The sequence below is a fragment of the Agelaius phoeniceus genome, chromosome 27 (assembly GCF_051311805.1).
Source record: "Agelaius phoeniceus isolate bAgePho1 chromosome 27, bAgePho1.hap1, whole genome shotgun sequence".
Taxonomy (NCBI): domain Eukaryota; kingdom Metazoa; phylum Chordata; class Aves; order Passeriformes; family Icteridae; genus Agelaius; species Agelaius phoeniceus.
The window spans coordinates 2,085,252-2,101,790 of NC_135291.1; the positions used below are offsets into that span (position 1 = coordinate 2,085,252).

Genomic DNA, 16,539 nt, shown 5'->3' on the forward strand with positions numbered 1-16,539 from the left:
CGCAGCGGAGCAGCGCCATGGCTCCAGCGCTGGCTCTGGGGCTGCTCTTGGGGCTCCTGGGGAACCCGGGGGGCGCGACCAAAGGTGAGTGGGAACCCCGAAACCGGGAATACCCTGAACTTCCATTTCCGGGCACCAGGACCCCCCTGAACTTCTATTACCGGCCACGGGAACCCCCCATAGCCCCATTTTGGGTCCTGTGACGCCTCTCCATCCCCTTCCCCAGCACCGGGACCCCCTTTTCCCCCCTCATCTGGCACCGGGACCCCCCAGAAGCCCATTCCTGGGCAGGGAAACCCCCCTGAACCGCCATTCCCGGGCATGAGAATCCACTGAGCCCCCATTCCTGAGCACGGGGACCCCTTGAGCGCCCATTTCGTGACACTGGGGACCCACTTGAACCCCGAATTCCGGGTAGAGAATCCCCTGAAGCCCCATTCCTGGGCACTGGGACACCCCTGAATCTCCATTTCCGGGCACTGGGACCCCCCTGTGCCCCCTTTGGCAGCACCGGGACCCCCTTGTTCGCCCTCATCTGGCACCAGGACCCCCGGAACCCCCATTTCTGGTCACCGGCGGCCCCGGAAACCCCATTTTTGTGCACCGGGACGCCCCTGCCCTCCCTAATTCGGCACTGGGATCCCCCCGCACCCCCGTCAGTGCTCTGGGACCCCCTGCACCCCCATTCCCGCCCATCCCGCTCTTCCCAGACCCCAGACCCGCCCTTTTCCTCGGCTTTTGGACCCCCAGACCTCCCAAATTTCTGCTTCCCCCCCGTTCTCCATTCCCGGCGCTTCCTGGAAGGGGTTCCAGGGGTTCCCCGAGGTTCCCCGGGGGTCCCAGGGGGTCTCAGCGAGGATCCAGTGGGATCCAGATGAATTCCCTGGAATTCCCCTTTTCCCCGTCTCGATTTCCCTTCTCCCAAGCTTCGTCCCCGGGATCCGCCTGCCTCTCCCAGCCCCAGAGCCCCCTTTCCGTGACCCAGGGACCCCCTGGAGCCCCATTCCTGCCTTTCCCAGCTCCCAGACCCCACTGCCCTCAACACTGGAGACTCCTGGACCCCCTTTGGTGGGCACAGGGACCCCCTGGATCCCCCATCCCGCCTCTCCCAGTCCCTTCCTTGAACCTTGGACCCTTCCCGGCTCTCCTGGTTCTGCTTGCTGATCCTTGGACATCCCCAGGGGGTTCAGGAGGGTCCCTGGGTGGTTGTGGAGGTTCCAGGGGGGATTCTGGGCTCTAAGACTGCCCTGAATTTCCAGTCCTGGGTACTGGGATCGCCCTGCACCCCCTTATCCTGCACCAACACCCCCTGCACCCCCTTATCCTGCACCAACACCCCCTGCACCCCCTTTCCCGGGTATCCTCCTCTCCCAGCCCCTGGATCCCCCGTTTCCGGGACCCCGGGGACCCCCGGGCCCCCATTCCTGGCCAGCCCGGGCACCTCAGCCCCAGCCTCCCTTTGCTGGGAAACCCGGCCTGGGCACGGGGCTCTGCGGCTGCTCTGGGATTTATGATCCCCCAGAAGAAAGGGAGAGAACAGCAGAGGGAGGGAGAGAAGGAGATTGGGAATCAGGGCTCGGGTCCCAGCGCCCAGCCCTGCTCCGCCGGGGGTGGGACCCGCACCCGCAGGAAAAATTGGCTCCGCTGCTCCCGCTGCTTGCCCGGCTTTGGGCCGAGCCCAGCGGGGTCCGGGCAGAGTTTGAGCGCAGGGCCGGGAGCTCAGCACAGCCCGGCCCGGGGGTCCCGCAGGGCGCGGCCCTGGAGGGTCCCAGACGGATCCCCGAGGGATCCAGAGGGGTGCCAGGAGGGGATCCAGGTGAATTCCCTGGAATTCGCCCTTTCCCCGTCCCCCTTTCCCCCACCCCCCGCGCTCCCTCAGGCACTTTCGCTTTCGCGTCTCTCCAGCTGCGCCACAGCCGCGATCGGGGTCGGCTGCGATGGCGCCAGCGCTGGGGCTGGGGGTGCTCTGGGGGCTCCTGGGGCTCCTGGGGAACCCAGGGTGTGCGACCAAAGGTGAGCGGGACCCCCCGAAACCGGGAACCCCCTGAACCGCAATTCCCGGGCACCGGGACCCCCCCGAACTTCCATTTCCGTGCACCGGGAACCCTCTAAACCTCCATTCCCGGGCAGGGGAACCCCGTGAACCCCCATTTTGGGTCCTGTGAACCCCCTCAATCACCTTCTCCACCACCGGGACCCCCCTGTACGCCTTTATCTGGCACCGGGACCCCCCTGTACCCCCATTTCTGAGCAGGAAAACCCCCCTGAACTCCCGTTCCTGAGCACGCGGACCCCCTTGAGCGCCCATTTCTGGCCACCCAGACACCCCTGTTCCCCCTTTGGCAGCACCGGGACCCCCTTGTTCGCCCTCATCTGGCACCAGGACCCCCTGAACCCCCATTTCTGGTCACCGGCGCCCCCGGAACCCCCATTTTGGGGCACCAGAACCCCTTGAACCCCGAATTCCGGGAAGGAAACTCCCCCTGAACCCGCATTCCTTGGCACGGAAACCCTCTGAACCCCAATATTTGGACACCGGGACGCCCCTGACCCTCCTAATTCAGGACTGGGATCCCCCCGCACCCCCGTCACTGCTCTGGGACCCCCTGCACCCCCATTCCCGGCCATCCCGCCCATCCCAGACCCCAGACCCGCCCCTTTCCTTGGCTTTTGGACACCCAGATCTCCCAAATTTCTGAAATTTCTGCGTCCCCCCAGTTCTCCATTCCCAGCGCTTCCTGGAAGGGGTTCCAGGGGTTCCCCGAGGGTCCCCCGGGGTCCCAGGGGGTCTCAGCGAGGATCCCGTGGGATCCAGATGAATTCCCTGGAATTCCCCTTTTCCCCGTCTCGCTTTCGCCTCTCCCAAGCTGCGTCCCCGGGATCCGCCCGCCTCTCCCAGCCCCAGAGCCCCCTTTCCGTGACCCAGGGACCCCCTGGAGCCCCATTCCTGCCTTTCCCAGCTCCCAGACCCCACTGCCCTCAACACCGGGGACCCCTGGACCCCCTTTGGTGGGCACAGGGACCCCCTGGATCCCCCATCCCGCCTCTCCCAGTCCCTTCCTGGAACCTTGGACCCTTCCCGGCTCTCCCGGTTCCGCTTCCCAGCCCTTGGACGCCCCCAGACCGCCCAATCTCTGCGTGCCCCCAGTTCTCCACCCCCTGTGCGTCCTGCGGGGATGTCCTGGCAGGTCCCGGGGGGGTTCAGGGGAATTCCCAGGGTTTGCTCTGTCCCCTCTCCCTCCCTGCGCTGCCCCGGTCACTTTCGCGTCTCCCAAGCTGCGGCACCGGGACGCGCCCGGGGACCGGGGACTGCCCCGGCACCGGGACCCCCCTGAACCGCAATTCCTGGGCACGGGGACCCCCCGAACTTCCATTTCCAGGCGAACCCCCCTTCCTGGGCACAGAGACCGCCTTGAACGCTAATTTCGGGGCACTGGGAGCCTCCCTGTGCCCCCTTCCCCAGCCCCGTTAATCCCTGCACCCCCTTATCCAGCCCCAATGCCCCCCCCAAACCCCCTGTCGCAGCCCTCCCCCTCTCAGACACACCAGCCCCCGCTTTTCCTTGACCCCGGCACCCCCTGGACCCCCACTCCTGCCTTCCCCAGCCCCCACCCAGCACCTTCCTCAACACCGCGGGCACGTGCACCCCCTTTCCTGGGCACAGGGAACCCCTGGAACTTCCATTGCCCTCAGCCCCCTTTCCTTGACCTGGGACCCCCTGAACCTCCGTTCCTGGGCATGGAGACCCCCCTGCACTCCCTAATCCGGGACTGGGACCCCTCCTGGACCCCCCCTCACGTGTTCTGGGACCCCCTGCACCCCTCCCCGGCCCTCCCGCCCTTCCCAGACCGCAGACCCGCCCTTTTCCTTCACCTTTGCACCCCCAGATCTCCCAAATTTCCGGGTCCCCTCAGTTCTCCACTCCCGGCGCTTTTTTAAGGGGGTCCCAGGGGTCCCAGGTGCTTCTCGGAGAGCTCCAGGGCGGTCGCAGCGGGGATCCAGAGGGATCCTGAGGGATTCTCTGGAATTCCCCCGTCCCCTCCCCCTCCCCGCCCTCCTCGGTCCCTTTCGCTTCCGCGTCCCAACCTGCGAGACCGGGATCTGCCCGGCGACCGGTGACGTCACTGAGCAATCGGGCTGCCGTTGGCAGAAAAGAAATAGCGGCGCCAATGGCGGGGCCGGAGGCGGCTCTGGGGGCGGTGCCAGTGTTGAGGCGGGGCCAGGGCGGTAGGCGGGGTCAGGGCGGTGAGCGGGGCCGCAGCGGAGCAGCGCCATGGCTCCAGCGCTGGCTCTGGGGCTGCTCTTGGGGCTCCTGGGGAACCCGGGGGGCGCGACCAAAGGTGAGTGGGAACCCCGAAACCGGGAACCGCCTGAACTTCCATTTCCGGGCACCAGGACCCCCCTGAACTTCTATTACCAGGCACGGGAACCCCCCATAGCCCCATTTTGGGTCCTGTGACGCCCCTCCATCCCCTTCCCCAGCAACGGGACCCCCCTGTACCCCCTCATCTGGCACTGGGACTCCCCAGAAGCCCATTCCTGGGCAGGGAAACCCCCCTGAACCGCCATTCCCGGGCATGAGAATCCACTGAGCCCCCATTCCTGAGCACGGGGACCCCTTGAGCGCCCATTTCGTGACACTGGGGACCCACTTGAACCCCGAATTCCGGGTAGAGAATCCCCTGAAGCCCCATTCCTGGGCACTGGGACACCCCTGAATCTCCATTTCCTGGCACCGGGACCCCCCTGTGCCCCCTTTGGCAGCACCGGGACCCCCTTGTTCACCCTCATCTGGCACCAGGACCCCCGGAACCCCCATTTCTGGTCACCGGCGGCCCCGGAACCCCCATTTTCGGGCACCGGGACGCCCCTGCCCCCCATAATTCGGGACTGGGATCCCCCCGCACCCCCGTCAGTGCTCTGGGACCCCCTGCACCCCCATTCCCGTCCATCCCGCTCTTCCCAGACCCCAGACCCGCCCTTTTCCTCGGCTTTTGCACCCCCACATCTCCCAAATTTCTGCGTCTCCCCCGTTCTCCATTCCCGGCGCTTCCTGGAAGGGGTTCCAGGGGTTCCCCGAGGGTCCCCCGGGGGTCCCAGGGGGTCTCAGCGAGGATCCAGTGGGATCCAGATGAATTCCCTGGAATTCCCCTTTTCCCCGTCTCGCTTTCGCGTCTCCCAGGCTGCGTCCCCGGGATCCGCCCGCCTCTCCCAGCCCCAGAGCCCCCTTTCCGTGACCCAGGGACCCCCTGGAGCCCCATTCCTGCCTTTCCCAGCTCCCAGACCCCACTGCCCTCAACACCGGGGACCCCTGGACCCCCTTTGGTGGGGGCAGGGACCCCCTGGATCCCCCATCCCGCCTCTCCCAGTCCCTTCCTTGAGCCTTGGACCCTTCCTGGCTCTCCCGGTTCTGCTTCCTGATCCTTGGACATTCCCAGGCAGTCCTGGAGGCTCCCTGGGTGGTTGTGGAGTTTCCAGGGGGGATTCCGGGCTCTAAGACTGCCCTGAATTTCCAGTCCTGGGTACTGGGATCGCCCTGCACCCCCTTATCCTGCACCAACACCCCCTGCACCCCCTTATCCTGCACCAACACCCCCTGCACCCCCTTTCCCGGGTATCCTCCTCTCCCAGCCCCTGGATCCCCCGTTTCCGGGACCCCGGGGACCCCCGGGCCCCCATTCCCGGCCAGCCCGGGGCACCTCAGCCCCAGCCTCCCTTTGCTGGGAAACCCGGCCTGGGCACGGGGCTCTGCGGCCGCTCTGGGATTTATGATCCCCCAGAAGAAAGGGAGAGAACAGCAGAGGGAGGGAGAGAAGGAGATTGGGAATCAGGGCTCGGGTCCCAGCGCCCAGCCCTGCTCCGCCGGGGGTGGGACCCGCACCCGCAGGAAAAATTGGCTCCGCTGCTCCCGCTGCTTGCCCGGCTTTGGGCCGAGCCCAGCGGGGTCCGGGCAGAGTTTGAGCGCAGGGCCGGGAGCTCAGCACAGCCCGGCCCGGGGGTCCCGCAGGGCGCGGCCCTGGAGGGTCCCAGACGGACCCCCGAGGGATCCAGAGGGGTGCCAGGAGGGGATCCAGGTGAATTCCCTGGAATTCGCCCTTTCCCCGTCCCCCTTTTCCCCTCCCCACGCGCTCCCTCGGGCACTTTCGCTTTCGCGTCTCTCCAGCTGCGCCACAGCCGCGATCGGGGTCGGCTGCGATGGCTCCAGCGCTGGGGCTGGGGGTGCTCTGGGGGCTCCTGGGGCTCCTGGGGAACCCAGGGTGTGCGACCAAAGGTGAGCGGGACCCCCCGAAACCGGGACCCCCCCGAACCGCAATTCCCGGGCGCCGGTAACTCTCTGAACTTCCATTTCCGGGCACCGAGCACCCTCTAAACCTCCATTCCCGGGCAGGGGAACCCCGTGAACCCCCATTTTGGGTCCTGTGACCCCCCTCAATCACCTTCTCCACCACCGGGACCCGCCTGTACGCCTTTATCTGGCACCGGGACCCCCCTGTACCCCCATTTCTGAGCAGGAAAACCCCCCTGAACCCCCGTTCCTGAGCACGCGGACCCCCTTGAGCGCCCATTTCTGGACACCCAGACCCCCCCCTGTTCCCCCTTTGGCAGCACCGGGACCCCCTTGTTCACCCTCATCTGGCACCAGGACCCCCTGAACCCCCATTTCTGGTCACCGGGGCCCCCGGAACCCCCATTTACGGGCACCGGGACCCCCCTGTGCCCCGAATTCCGGGAAGGAAATTCCCCCTGAACCCGCATTCCTCGGCACGAAAACCCTCTGAACCCCAATTTTTGGGCACCAGGACCCCCGTGCCCCCCCTAATTCGGCACTGGGATCCCCCCGCACCCCCGTCAGTGCTCTGGGACCCCCTTCACCCCCATTCCCGGCCATCTCGCTCTTCCCAGACCCCAGACCCGCCCTTTTCCTCGGCTTTTGCACCCCCACATCGCCCAAATTTCTGCGTCCCCCCAGTTCTCCATTCCCGGCGCTTCCTGGAAGGGGTTCCAGGGGTTCCCCGAGGGTCCCCCGGGGGTCCCAGGGGGTCTCAGCGAGGATCCAGTGGGATCCAGATGAATTCCCTGGAATTCCCCTTTTCCCCGTCTCGCTTTCGCGTCTCCCAAGCTGCGTCCCCGGGATCCGCCCGCCTCTCCCAGCCCCAGAGCCCCCTTTCCGTGACCCAGGGACCCCCTGGAGCCCCATTCCTGCCTTTCCCAGCTCCCAGACCCCACTGCCCTCAACATCGGGGACCCCTGGACCCCCTTTGGTGGGGGCAGGGACCCCCTGGATCCCCCATCTCGGCTCTCCCAGTCCCTTCCTGGAACCTTGGACCCTTCCCGGCTCTCCCGGTTCCGCTTCCCAGCCCTTGGACGCCCCCAGACCGCCCAATCTCTGCGTGCCCCCAGTTCTCCACCCCCTGTGCGTCCTGCGGGGATGTCCTGGCAGGTCCCGGGGGTGGTTCAGGGGAATTCCCAGGGTTTGCTCTGTCCCCTCTCCCTCCCCGCGCTGCCCCGGTCACTTTCGCGTCTCCCAAGTTGCGGCACCGGGACCCGCCCGGGGACCGGGGACTGCCCCGGCACCGGGACCCCCCTGAACAGCAATTCCTGGGCACGGGGACCCCCCGAACTTCCATTTCCAGGCGAACCCCCCTTCCTGGGCACAGAGACCGCCTTGAACGCTAATTTCGGGGCACTGGGAGCCTCCCTGTACCCCCTTCCCCAGCCCCGATAATCCCTGCAGCCCCTTACCCAGCCCCAATGCCCCCCCCAAACCCCCTGTCGCAGCCTTCCCCCTCTCAGACACCCCAGCCCCCGCTTTTCCTTGACCGCGGCACCCCCTGCACCCCCACTCCTGCCTTCCTCAGCCCCCACCCAGCACCTTCCTCAACACCGGGGGCCCGTGCACCCCCTTTCCTGGGCACAGGGACCCCCTGGAACTCCCATTGCCCTCAGCCCCCTTTCCTTGACCTGGGACCCCCTGAACCTCCGTTCCTGGGCATGGAGACCCCCCTGCACTCCCTAATCCGGGACTGGGACCCCTCCTGGACCACCCCTCACGTGTTCTGGGACCCCCTGCACCCCTCCCCGGCCCTCCCGCCCTTCCCAGACCGCAGACCCGCCCTTTTCCTTCACCTTTGCACCCCAGATCTCCCAAATTTCCGGGTCCCCCCAGTTCTCCACTCCCGGCGCTTTTTTAAGGGGGTCCCAGAGGGTCCCAGGTGGTTCTCGGAGGGCTCCAGGGCGGTCGCAGCGGGGATCCAGAGGGATCCTGAGGGATTCTCTGGAATTCCCCCGTCCCCTCGCCCTCCCCGCCCTCCTCGGTCCCTTTCGCTTCCGCGTCCCAACCTGCGAGACCGGGATCTGCCCGGCGACCGGTGACGTCACTGAGCAATCGGGCTGCCGTTGGCAGAAAAGAAATAGCGGCGCCAATGGCGGGGCCGGAGGCGGTTCTGGGGGCGGGGCCAGGGCGGTAGGCGGGGTCAGGGCTGTGGGCGGGGCCGCAGCGGAGCAGCACCATGGCTCCAGCGCTGGCTCTGGGGCTGCTCTTGGGGCTCCTGGGGAACCCGGGGGCCGCGACCAAAGGTGAGTGGGAACCCCGAAACCGGGAACCGCCTGAACTTCCATTTCCGGGAACCGGGACCCCCCTGAACTTCTATTCCCGGGCACGGGAACCCCCCCATAGCCCCATTTTGGGTCCTGTGACGCCCCTCCATGCCCTTCCCCAGCACCGGGACCCCCTTTTCCCCCTCATCTGGTACCGGGACCCCCCAGAAGCCCATTCCTGGGCAGGGAAACCCCCCTGAACCGCCATTCCCGGGCATGAGAATCCACTGAGCCCCCATTCCTGAGCACGGGGACCCCTTGAGCGCCCATTTCGTGACACTGGGGACCCACTTGAACCCCGAATTCCGGGTAGAGAATCCCCTGAAGCCCCATTCCTAGGCACTGGGACACCCCTGAATCTCCATTTCCGGGCACCGGGACCCCCCTGTACCCCCTTTGGCAGCACCGGGACCCCCTTGTTCGCCCTCATCTGGCACCAGGACCCCCGGAACCCCCATTTCTGGTCACCGGCGGCCCCGGAAACCCCATTTTTGTGCACCGGGACGCCCCTGCCCTCCCTAATTCGGCACTGGGATCCCCCCGCACCCCCGTCAGTGCTCTGGGACCCCCTTCACCCCCATTCCCGGCCCTCTCGCTCTTCCCAGACCCCAGACCCGCCCTTTTCCTCGGCTTTTGCACCCCCACATCGCCCAAATTTCTGCGTCCCCCCGTTCTGCATTCCCGGCGCTTCCTGGAAGGGGTTCCAGGGGGTCCCCGAGGGTCCCCCGGGGGTCCCAGGGGGTCTCAGCGAGGATCCAGTGGGATCCAGATGAATTCCCTGGAATTCCCCTTTCCCCGTCTCGCTTTCGCGTCTCCCAAGCTGCGTCCCCAGGATCCGCCCGCCTCTCCCAGCCCCAGAGCCCCCTTTCCATGACCCAGGGACCCCCTGGAACCCCATTCCTGCCTTTCCCAGCTCCCAGACCCCACTGCCCTCAACACCGGGGACCCCTGGACCCCCTTGGGTGGGCACAGGGACCCCCTGGATCCCCCATCCCACCTCTCACAGTCCCTTCCTTGAACCTTGGACCCTTCCCGGCTCTCCCGGTTCCGCTTCCTGATCCCTGGACATCCCCAGAGGGTCCAGGAGGGTCCCTGGGTGGTTGTGGAGGTTCCAGTGGGGATTCTGGGCTCTAAGACTGCCCTGAATTTCCAGTCCTGGGTACTGGGATCCCCCTGCACCCCCCTTATCCAGCACCAATCCCGCCCTGCACCCCCTTTCTCCTCAGTCCTGCCTTCCCTCATCGCCAGACCCCTCTTTTCCTTGTCCCTGAGACCCCCTGGACCCCCATTCCTGCTTTTCTCAGCCCCCAGCTTCCCCTTTCTGCTCCATCAAGGACCCTCAAGATTTCTATTCCCAGTTCCTCCCACCTTGTGACCCCTTTCCTGGGCACAAGGATTCCCTGGAGCCCCCATCCTGCCTCTCCCAGTTCCTGTATCCCCCTTTCCATAACCCTGGAACCCCCTGAGCCCCCATTCCTGGACACCAGGACCCCCTGCAGGCCCTTTCCTGTCCATCCCACCTCTCCCACCCTGTACACCCTTTCCTTGGCCTCAGGATCCCCAAACCCCTTCCCAGCTCTCCCAGTTCCCCTTTCATTGTTCCATGATCTCCTCAATCCCCCCAAATCTCCGTGTCCCCCCAGTTCTCCACTCCCTGCATTACCTGGATGTGGCAGTGTCAGAGCCCAGCCCGGGGATCCCCCAGTACATGGATATTGGATTCGTGGATGGGATCCCCTTCGTGCGCTACGACAGCGAGCGGGGCAGGATGGAGCCGCTGACACAGTGGATGAAGGATGGAGTCGAGCCGGAATATTGGGAGGGCCAGACCCAGACCAATGTGAGGAACCAGCACATCAATGCCAGGGACCTGGAGACACTGCGGGAACGATACAACCAGAGTGGGGGTGAGTGGGGGGATCTGTAGAGCTGGAATGGGATCTGTGGGGACAGGTTGGGATCCATGGGGTTGAGTTGTAGATCCATGGGGCTGGGATGGGATCTGTGGGGTTGGGATTGGATCCATGGAGCTGGGATGTGGATCCATGGGGCTGGGATGTGGATCCATGGGGCTCCAAGGGGCTGGAATGAGGCTCTGTGGGTCTCCATCAGACTCTGGGGCTCCACAGGGCTGGAATGGGGCTCTGTGGGGCTGGGACACAATTCCATGGGTCTCTGTGGGTACAATCCCCCCAGGTCTCCATACAAGGTTGAGAGTTTATGGCTGTGACCTCCTGTCCGATGGGAGTGTCCGTGGATCCTACCGGGACAGCTACGACGGACAGGATTTCATCTCCTTTGACCTGGGATCCAGGAGATGGGTGCCGGCCGACAGCGCTGCTGAGATCACCAGGAGGCGCTGGGAACAGGAAGGGACCGAGGCTGAGAGGTGGACGAATTACCTGAAGCACATCTGCCCAGAATGGCTCCGGAAATACGTCGGGTACGGGCAGAAGGAGCTGGAGCGCAAAGGTGGGAGCAGAATTCTTGTGGGGATTTGGGATTTGGGAACGGGGGGCTTGGGAACACAATAATTCCTGTGGGAATTCCATGGGTAGATCTCACCCCCATGCCATTCCTATGAAATTCCATGATCAGATTTCACTCCCATCCCATTCCCATGGAATTTCATGGGCAGATCTTGCCCCCATCCCATTCCCATGGAATTCCGTGGTCAGATCTCCCCTCCATCCCACTCCAGTGGGAATTCCATGGTCAGATCTCGCCCCAGTCCCATTCCCATGGAATTCCACGGATGTCTATCACCGTTATCCATTCCAGAGTCCCCTGATGTCCATGTGTCTGGAAGAGAGGAACACGGGACGCTGATCCTGTCCTGCCATGCGTACGGATTCTACCCCAACACCATCGCAGTCAGCTGGATGAAGGGGGGTGAAACCTTGGATCAGGAGACGGAGTGGGGCGGGATCGTTCCCAACAGCGACGGCACCTTCCACACCTGGGCCAGGATCGAGGCGCTGCCGGAGGAGCGGGAGCAGTACCGGTGCAGGGTGGAGCATCCCGGAATGCCAGAGCCCGGGATCTTCGCTTGGGGTGAGGCTGGGAATGTGGGGATTGGGAATTTGGAATTCCTAAATGGGGATTCCCCTCCCCCTCCTCACTATCCCGTGTTTCCCAGAGCCGACATCTGGCAGGAATCTCACCGTGGTGGTCGCTGTGTCTGTCATCGCTGCCATCCTCATCCTCATCTTCATCGGATTCGGCGTCTGGAAGCTCCAATCCGGTAACACATGGGATGGGGGTCGGGAAGGGACATGGATCCACCCAGCACCGTTCTGGGAATCCTGTGACACCGATGCTGATCCCACTTTGTTTCCACAGGGAGGAGGGACAGGAATGGATACAACCCGGCAGCCGGTGAGTTCCAATGGTGGATCCAGCTCTGGATCCCCTCTGTGCGGATCCCAGGATGGATCCTGGGGTTAATCCCAGTGTGTGATCCATGCTGAATCTCATGGATCTTCTCTTTCTGCAGGAAAAGATGTGGGAACCAATGGCTTGAGCACAGGTACGGAGCAGGATCAGGGTGGGATTCCAGAGAGGGATCAGGGCAGGATGAATGGACTGGGATCAAGGAGGGATTCTGGATCAGAGCAGGGTCTAGAGTGGGATCAGGTGGAATTGTAGAGTGGGATTTGGGCTGGATTGTGGAGCAGGGATCAGGAGGGATGGAATGGAGCAGGATCAGGTTGGGATTCCAGAGAAGGACTGGGGCAGGATGGATGGGGCGGAATGGGGTGGGATGGATGGATGGATGGATGGATGGATGGATGGATGGATGGATGGATGGATGGATGGATGGATGGATGGATGGATGGATGGAGCAGGGCTGGGGCAGAATGGATGGAGTGGGATCAGGTGGGATGGATGGAGCAGGATTGCAGCAGGATTGGTGTGGGATCACGTGGGATTCTGGAGCAGCTCCTGCTCTCCATGGACTCCAGCCAGGTCCATCCTGTGGAATGGGGACAGGGACAGGGTGACACTGTGACCCTCTCTCATCTTGGCAGGAATCACTGCCTGAGCGATCCATGGAGCTGGATCCAGCCCCCTCCCTCTTCCTGGGAAAGCTGAGAGCTGCCAGCAGAGCTCATCCCACTGCTCCCACCCACCCCACAGCTCTTGCTAACAGATCCATTTCCCATTTTCCAATGTTTTAAAGGCAAGAACCACAAATATTCACAATGCTTCACTTCTGGTGTGAAATTATCCTGCTTTGGGCAATAAATCCTGCTTGGGGCAATAAATCCGGGTTCCCTCCTCCAGTGTCTGGCAGTTCATCTCTGGGAGCCAGGAATGGGAATGGGGTCACTGGGACAGAGATGGAGACACTGGGAGCTGGGATGGGGACACGAGGAACTGGGATAGGGGAAGCAAGAGCAGGATGGGGACACAAGGACTGGGATGAGGATGCCAGGAGCAGGACAGGGACTCCCGGAACAGGATGGGGACACCAGGAGCAGGATGGGGACTTGCCAGCCATGCTCCATTCCCCGGGATTCATTTCCCACTCCATGTCCCATGTCCAAGGTGTCCCCAGGAGGGTTTGGCTGCGTTGGGCTCCTGGAGGGGCAGTGCAGTGGGGGGAGGGGTCAGGCCAGGCCTCATTGTCCCCAGTGGTCCTTGAGTGTCCCAAAATCAGGGCTCGGGATCTCGGAGAGGTTCCCTGGCCATGATCACAGCCATGACACAAGCACGAGATGGCCATGAGATGAGAATGACCATGAGTGACACAACCCTGAGATGACCATGGGATGACCATGACTGTGAGCATGACACAACCACAACCCTGACCATGAGATGATTTGGACCAAGAGATGACCGTGGGTTGGCCATGGCACAACTGTGGCCTTGAGGTGACCATGTGTCATGGTTTGACACTGGCACAATGCCAGTGCCCCCATGAGGATGCCCTCTCCCTGGTAGCTGCTCTGAGATGTGACCAGGAATAAGCAAAGCAGGCTCCTACTTAGGGAAGAAAACAAAACAGAACTTTATTAACTACTCTACAACTATAGATAAAAGGAACACACACAGGGAAAATGAAAACCTTACAAATGCATTTCCTCCTCCCCCCACCAAATTTCCAACACAATGCATCTATTCCTCAAATCACCAACTCTTAGTCCAGCACCACTCTTCAAACAATCAATCCTCAGTTCATCAAGAGGAGAGGAGTCCTTCTTGTACCATGGGCTTCCCCTGGAAACACAGCTGAAGCCTCGTGTGTTTCTGTGTCACTCGTGGCACCGCCTGGAGTGCATCTGCCGTCGTGACCTCTTCCTTTCATGTCCAGTGCTCTCACCACTGAACACGGACCAGAGCTGCTTCTGGGGTTGTCTTTTTAAGGATGCTCTGTCCCGATCCAAAAGAGGCACAGTCTCTCCTTTGGGACACCTGTCCCCACAGTCTCACCCTTGGGACACCTGTCCCCACCATATTTTTCACCCCCTGGGGCCGAGGGGCACCAACACTGAACCCTCTTGGTCCTGAGGCATTGCCTCCCCCTAGATGCAGTCTCTGTGTCACAAGGAACATGGTTCTGTCCATGGCTGTACAAAAAGAGTCCAGCAAAAGCCACTCCATCATCTCTTCCCACTAGGATTCTTCTCTATTCTTCCACCATCTCTCACTCTCCCAGACCTCTCTCACACTTGCACATTTCCTTCCTCATCTTCCACTCTGTCTTCTAGGAGAGGTCAATGATCTGTAAAGTTCTCATTCTCCGAAAAGGGTTAAAAGCTCCTACAAGCGGCCGGCTGAACCCCCCCCTTCTTCTCCGTCCCAGCCGTGCTGCCGGCACAGGCCCATGTTTATCCATGTTTATCCAGTTTCAAGGTTACAGTCCCAGGCAGCGGCGCTCTCTCTCTCTCTCTCTCTCTCTCTCTCTCTCTCTCTCTCTCGGTGTCTCTCGGGGGGGGGCTGCCCGATGGCTTCTGGTGTCTCTCTCTCTCTCTCTCTCTCTCTCTCTCTCTCTCTCTCTCTCTCTTCCACCCTTCCACCCCCGGGCTCAGGCCTACCTCTCCCGGCCACATGGCTTTTCCCCTCCCCCTGCCCAGCCAGCAGCTGGGCCGGGGGAGAGACCCGAACTCTTTCCCACTGGAAACCCAAAAGGACCCTCCCAGCGGAGAGCCCTGCTTTTAACCCCGTGTTCTCAGAGGTGGATCCATGTCCTAATGGCCAGGTTAAATGCCAATATTAAAGCCTGAATATCCATTGGCCAAAAACACAGCATCCCTAAAAACACATTTCCTGTCAAACCACCACACCATGAAGTGACAATGACATGATCATGAGATGACCATTAAAGTGAGATGACCCTGAGCATGAGATGATGGTGATCAGGAAATGACCATGACCATGTGAAGGCCATGAGATGACTGTGACCATGAGATGATCACCAACATATGGCCCAACCACAGATGAGAGATGGCCATGATAAGATTGTGGCAAATGAGTTGAATGTGAGATGATCATAAAATGACCATGACAATGCAATGACCATGACCGTGACCATGACACAACCAGGACCATGGGATGACCATTACAATGAGATGACCATGAGCAGGAAATGATTGTGACCAAGAGATGACCATGAGATGAGATCAAAACACACCATGGCCATGTGTGATCATGGTCATGACATGACTGTGAGATGACCATTACAGTGAGATATCCATGAGAATACGGTGAGTGAGATATCCATGAGAATACGGTGATGGTCATCAGGAAATGGTCATCAGGAAATGACCATCACCATGAGATGGCCATGAGATGACCGTGACCATGACACAACCATGATCATAAGATGACCACTACAGTGAGATACAACTGTGACCATGAGATCACCGTGACCATGAGATTATAGTGACCAAGACATGACCACAATGCAACCATGGCCATGTGGCGATCAAGGCCATGAGATCACCTTGACTGTGACCATAATACAACCACAACCATGAAATGATCAAGTTCATGACAAGATTCAAGAGCTGACCAAGAGATAACCATGACCATGATACCACCACAGTTGTAAGATGATCATGATGTGATTGTGGCCATGAGTTGACCATGAGGTAACAATGAGATGACCATGACATGGCCGTGAGATGACCATGACATGACTGTGAGCATGTGATAACTGTGACCAAAGACCATGAAATGACCACAACACATCATGGCCATGTGGTGATCAAGGCCATGAGACAATTGTGAGATGACCACAACCATGACAGGATTATGACCATGAGATGATCATTACAATGACCATGACCATGGAATACCCATGACTGTGACACACCCATTGCTTTGATGATGTGATTGTGACCATGAGATGACCATGAAATGACCATGAGATGATCATGACTAAATTATGGCCATGGGGTGATCAAGACCATGAGATGACCTTGACCATGCAATGACCATGACACAACCATGACCTTGAGATGACCATGTGGTGACCATGAGATGACCATTACAGTGAGATGACAGTGAGCACGAGATGATGGTGATCAGGAGATGACCAAGAGCATGAGATGTTTGAGATTAGGAGATGAACACAATATAACCATGGCTATGAAATTATTGTGGCCACAGGTGACCACAACCATGAGATAATGGTGATAAAAAGATGATTATGAACACGAGATGACCATGACCATTAGATGACCATGACCATAACCATGATATTAATTTGACAGAACTATGACCATGACTGTGACCATGACCATGAGATGATGGTAATCAGGAATGATATGAGCATTATGGTGAGTTGACTATGAGCACAAGATGATGATGATCAAGAATTGACCATAACCATCATGGTGACACCATGACTGTGATGGTGACACGACTACAACTGTGACATGACCATGAGCATGAGATATTGAGACCAAGAGATGACCATGAGATGACCATGAC

General features: G+C 61.0%; 1 protein-coding gene across 6 annotated transcripts; it reads left to right on the forward strand.

Annotated features, from left to right (window-relative positions):
- On the forward strand, positions 1 to 12,884 carry LOC129132024 (class I histocompatibility antigen, F10 alpha chain-like). 6 transcript variants are annotated; one of them, XM_077191144.1, is made up of 10 exons: positions 3 to 84; positions 1,906 to 2,013; positions 6,164 to 6,271; positions 10,242 to 10,505; positions 10,795 to 11,070; positions 11,380 to 11,652; positions 11,738 to 11,842; positions 11,941 to 11,976; positions 12,095 to 12,127; positions 12,630 to 12,884. In XM_077191144.1, exons 1-10 carry the CDS (start codon positions 18 to 20, stop codon positions 12,641 to 12,643), a joined length of 1,284 nt encoding a protein of 427 aa, XP_077047259.1. In that variant the 5' UTR covers positions 3 to 17; the 3' UTR covers positions 12,644 to 12,884. The 6 variants fall into 6 exon arrangements, with proteins under 6 accessions (XP_077047257.1, XP_077047259.1, XP_077047260.1 ...); XM_077191146.1 differs by lacking the exons at positions 3 to 84; positions 1,906 to 2,013; positions 6,164 to 6,271 and adding an exon at positions 4,223 to 4,340; XM_077191142.1 differs by lacking the exons at positions 12,095 to 12,127; positions 12,630 to 12,884 and having other exon boundaries at positions 1 to 84; positions 11,738 to 12,045.
- Positions 12,885 to 16,539: the final 3,655 nt, after the last annotated feature.

What these genes read in the sequence shown, in the direction of transcription:
- LOC129132024 (XM_077191142.1), top strand. Translation starts at nt 18, where the DNA reads ATGGCTCCAGCGCTGGCTCTGGGGCTGCTCTTGGGGCTCCTGGGGAAC. An exon ending in CCCGGGGGGCGCGACCAAAG is followed by an intron (nt 85 to 1,905) that starts GTGAGTGGGAAC and finishes GCGTCTCTCCAG; the next exon opens with CTGCGCCACAGCCGCGATCG. An exon ending in ACGATACAACCAGAGTGGGG is followed by an intron (nt 10,506 to 10,794) that starts GTGAGTGGGGGG and finishes CAATCCCCCCAG; the next exon opens with GTCTCCATACAAGGTTGAGA.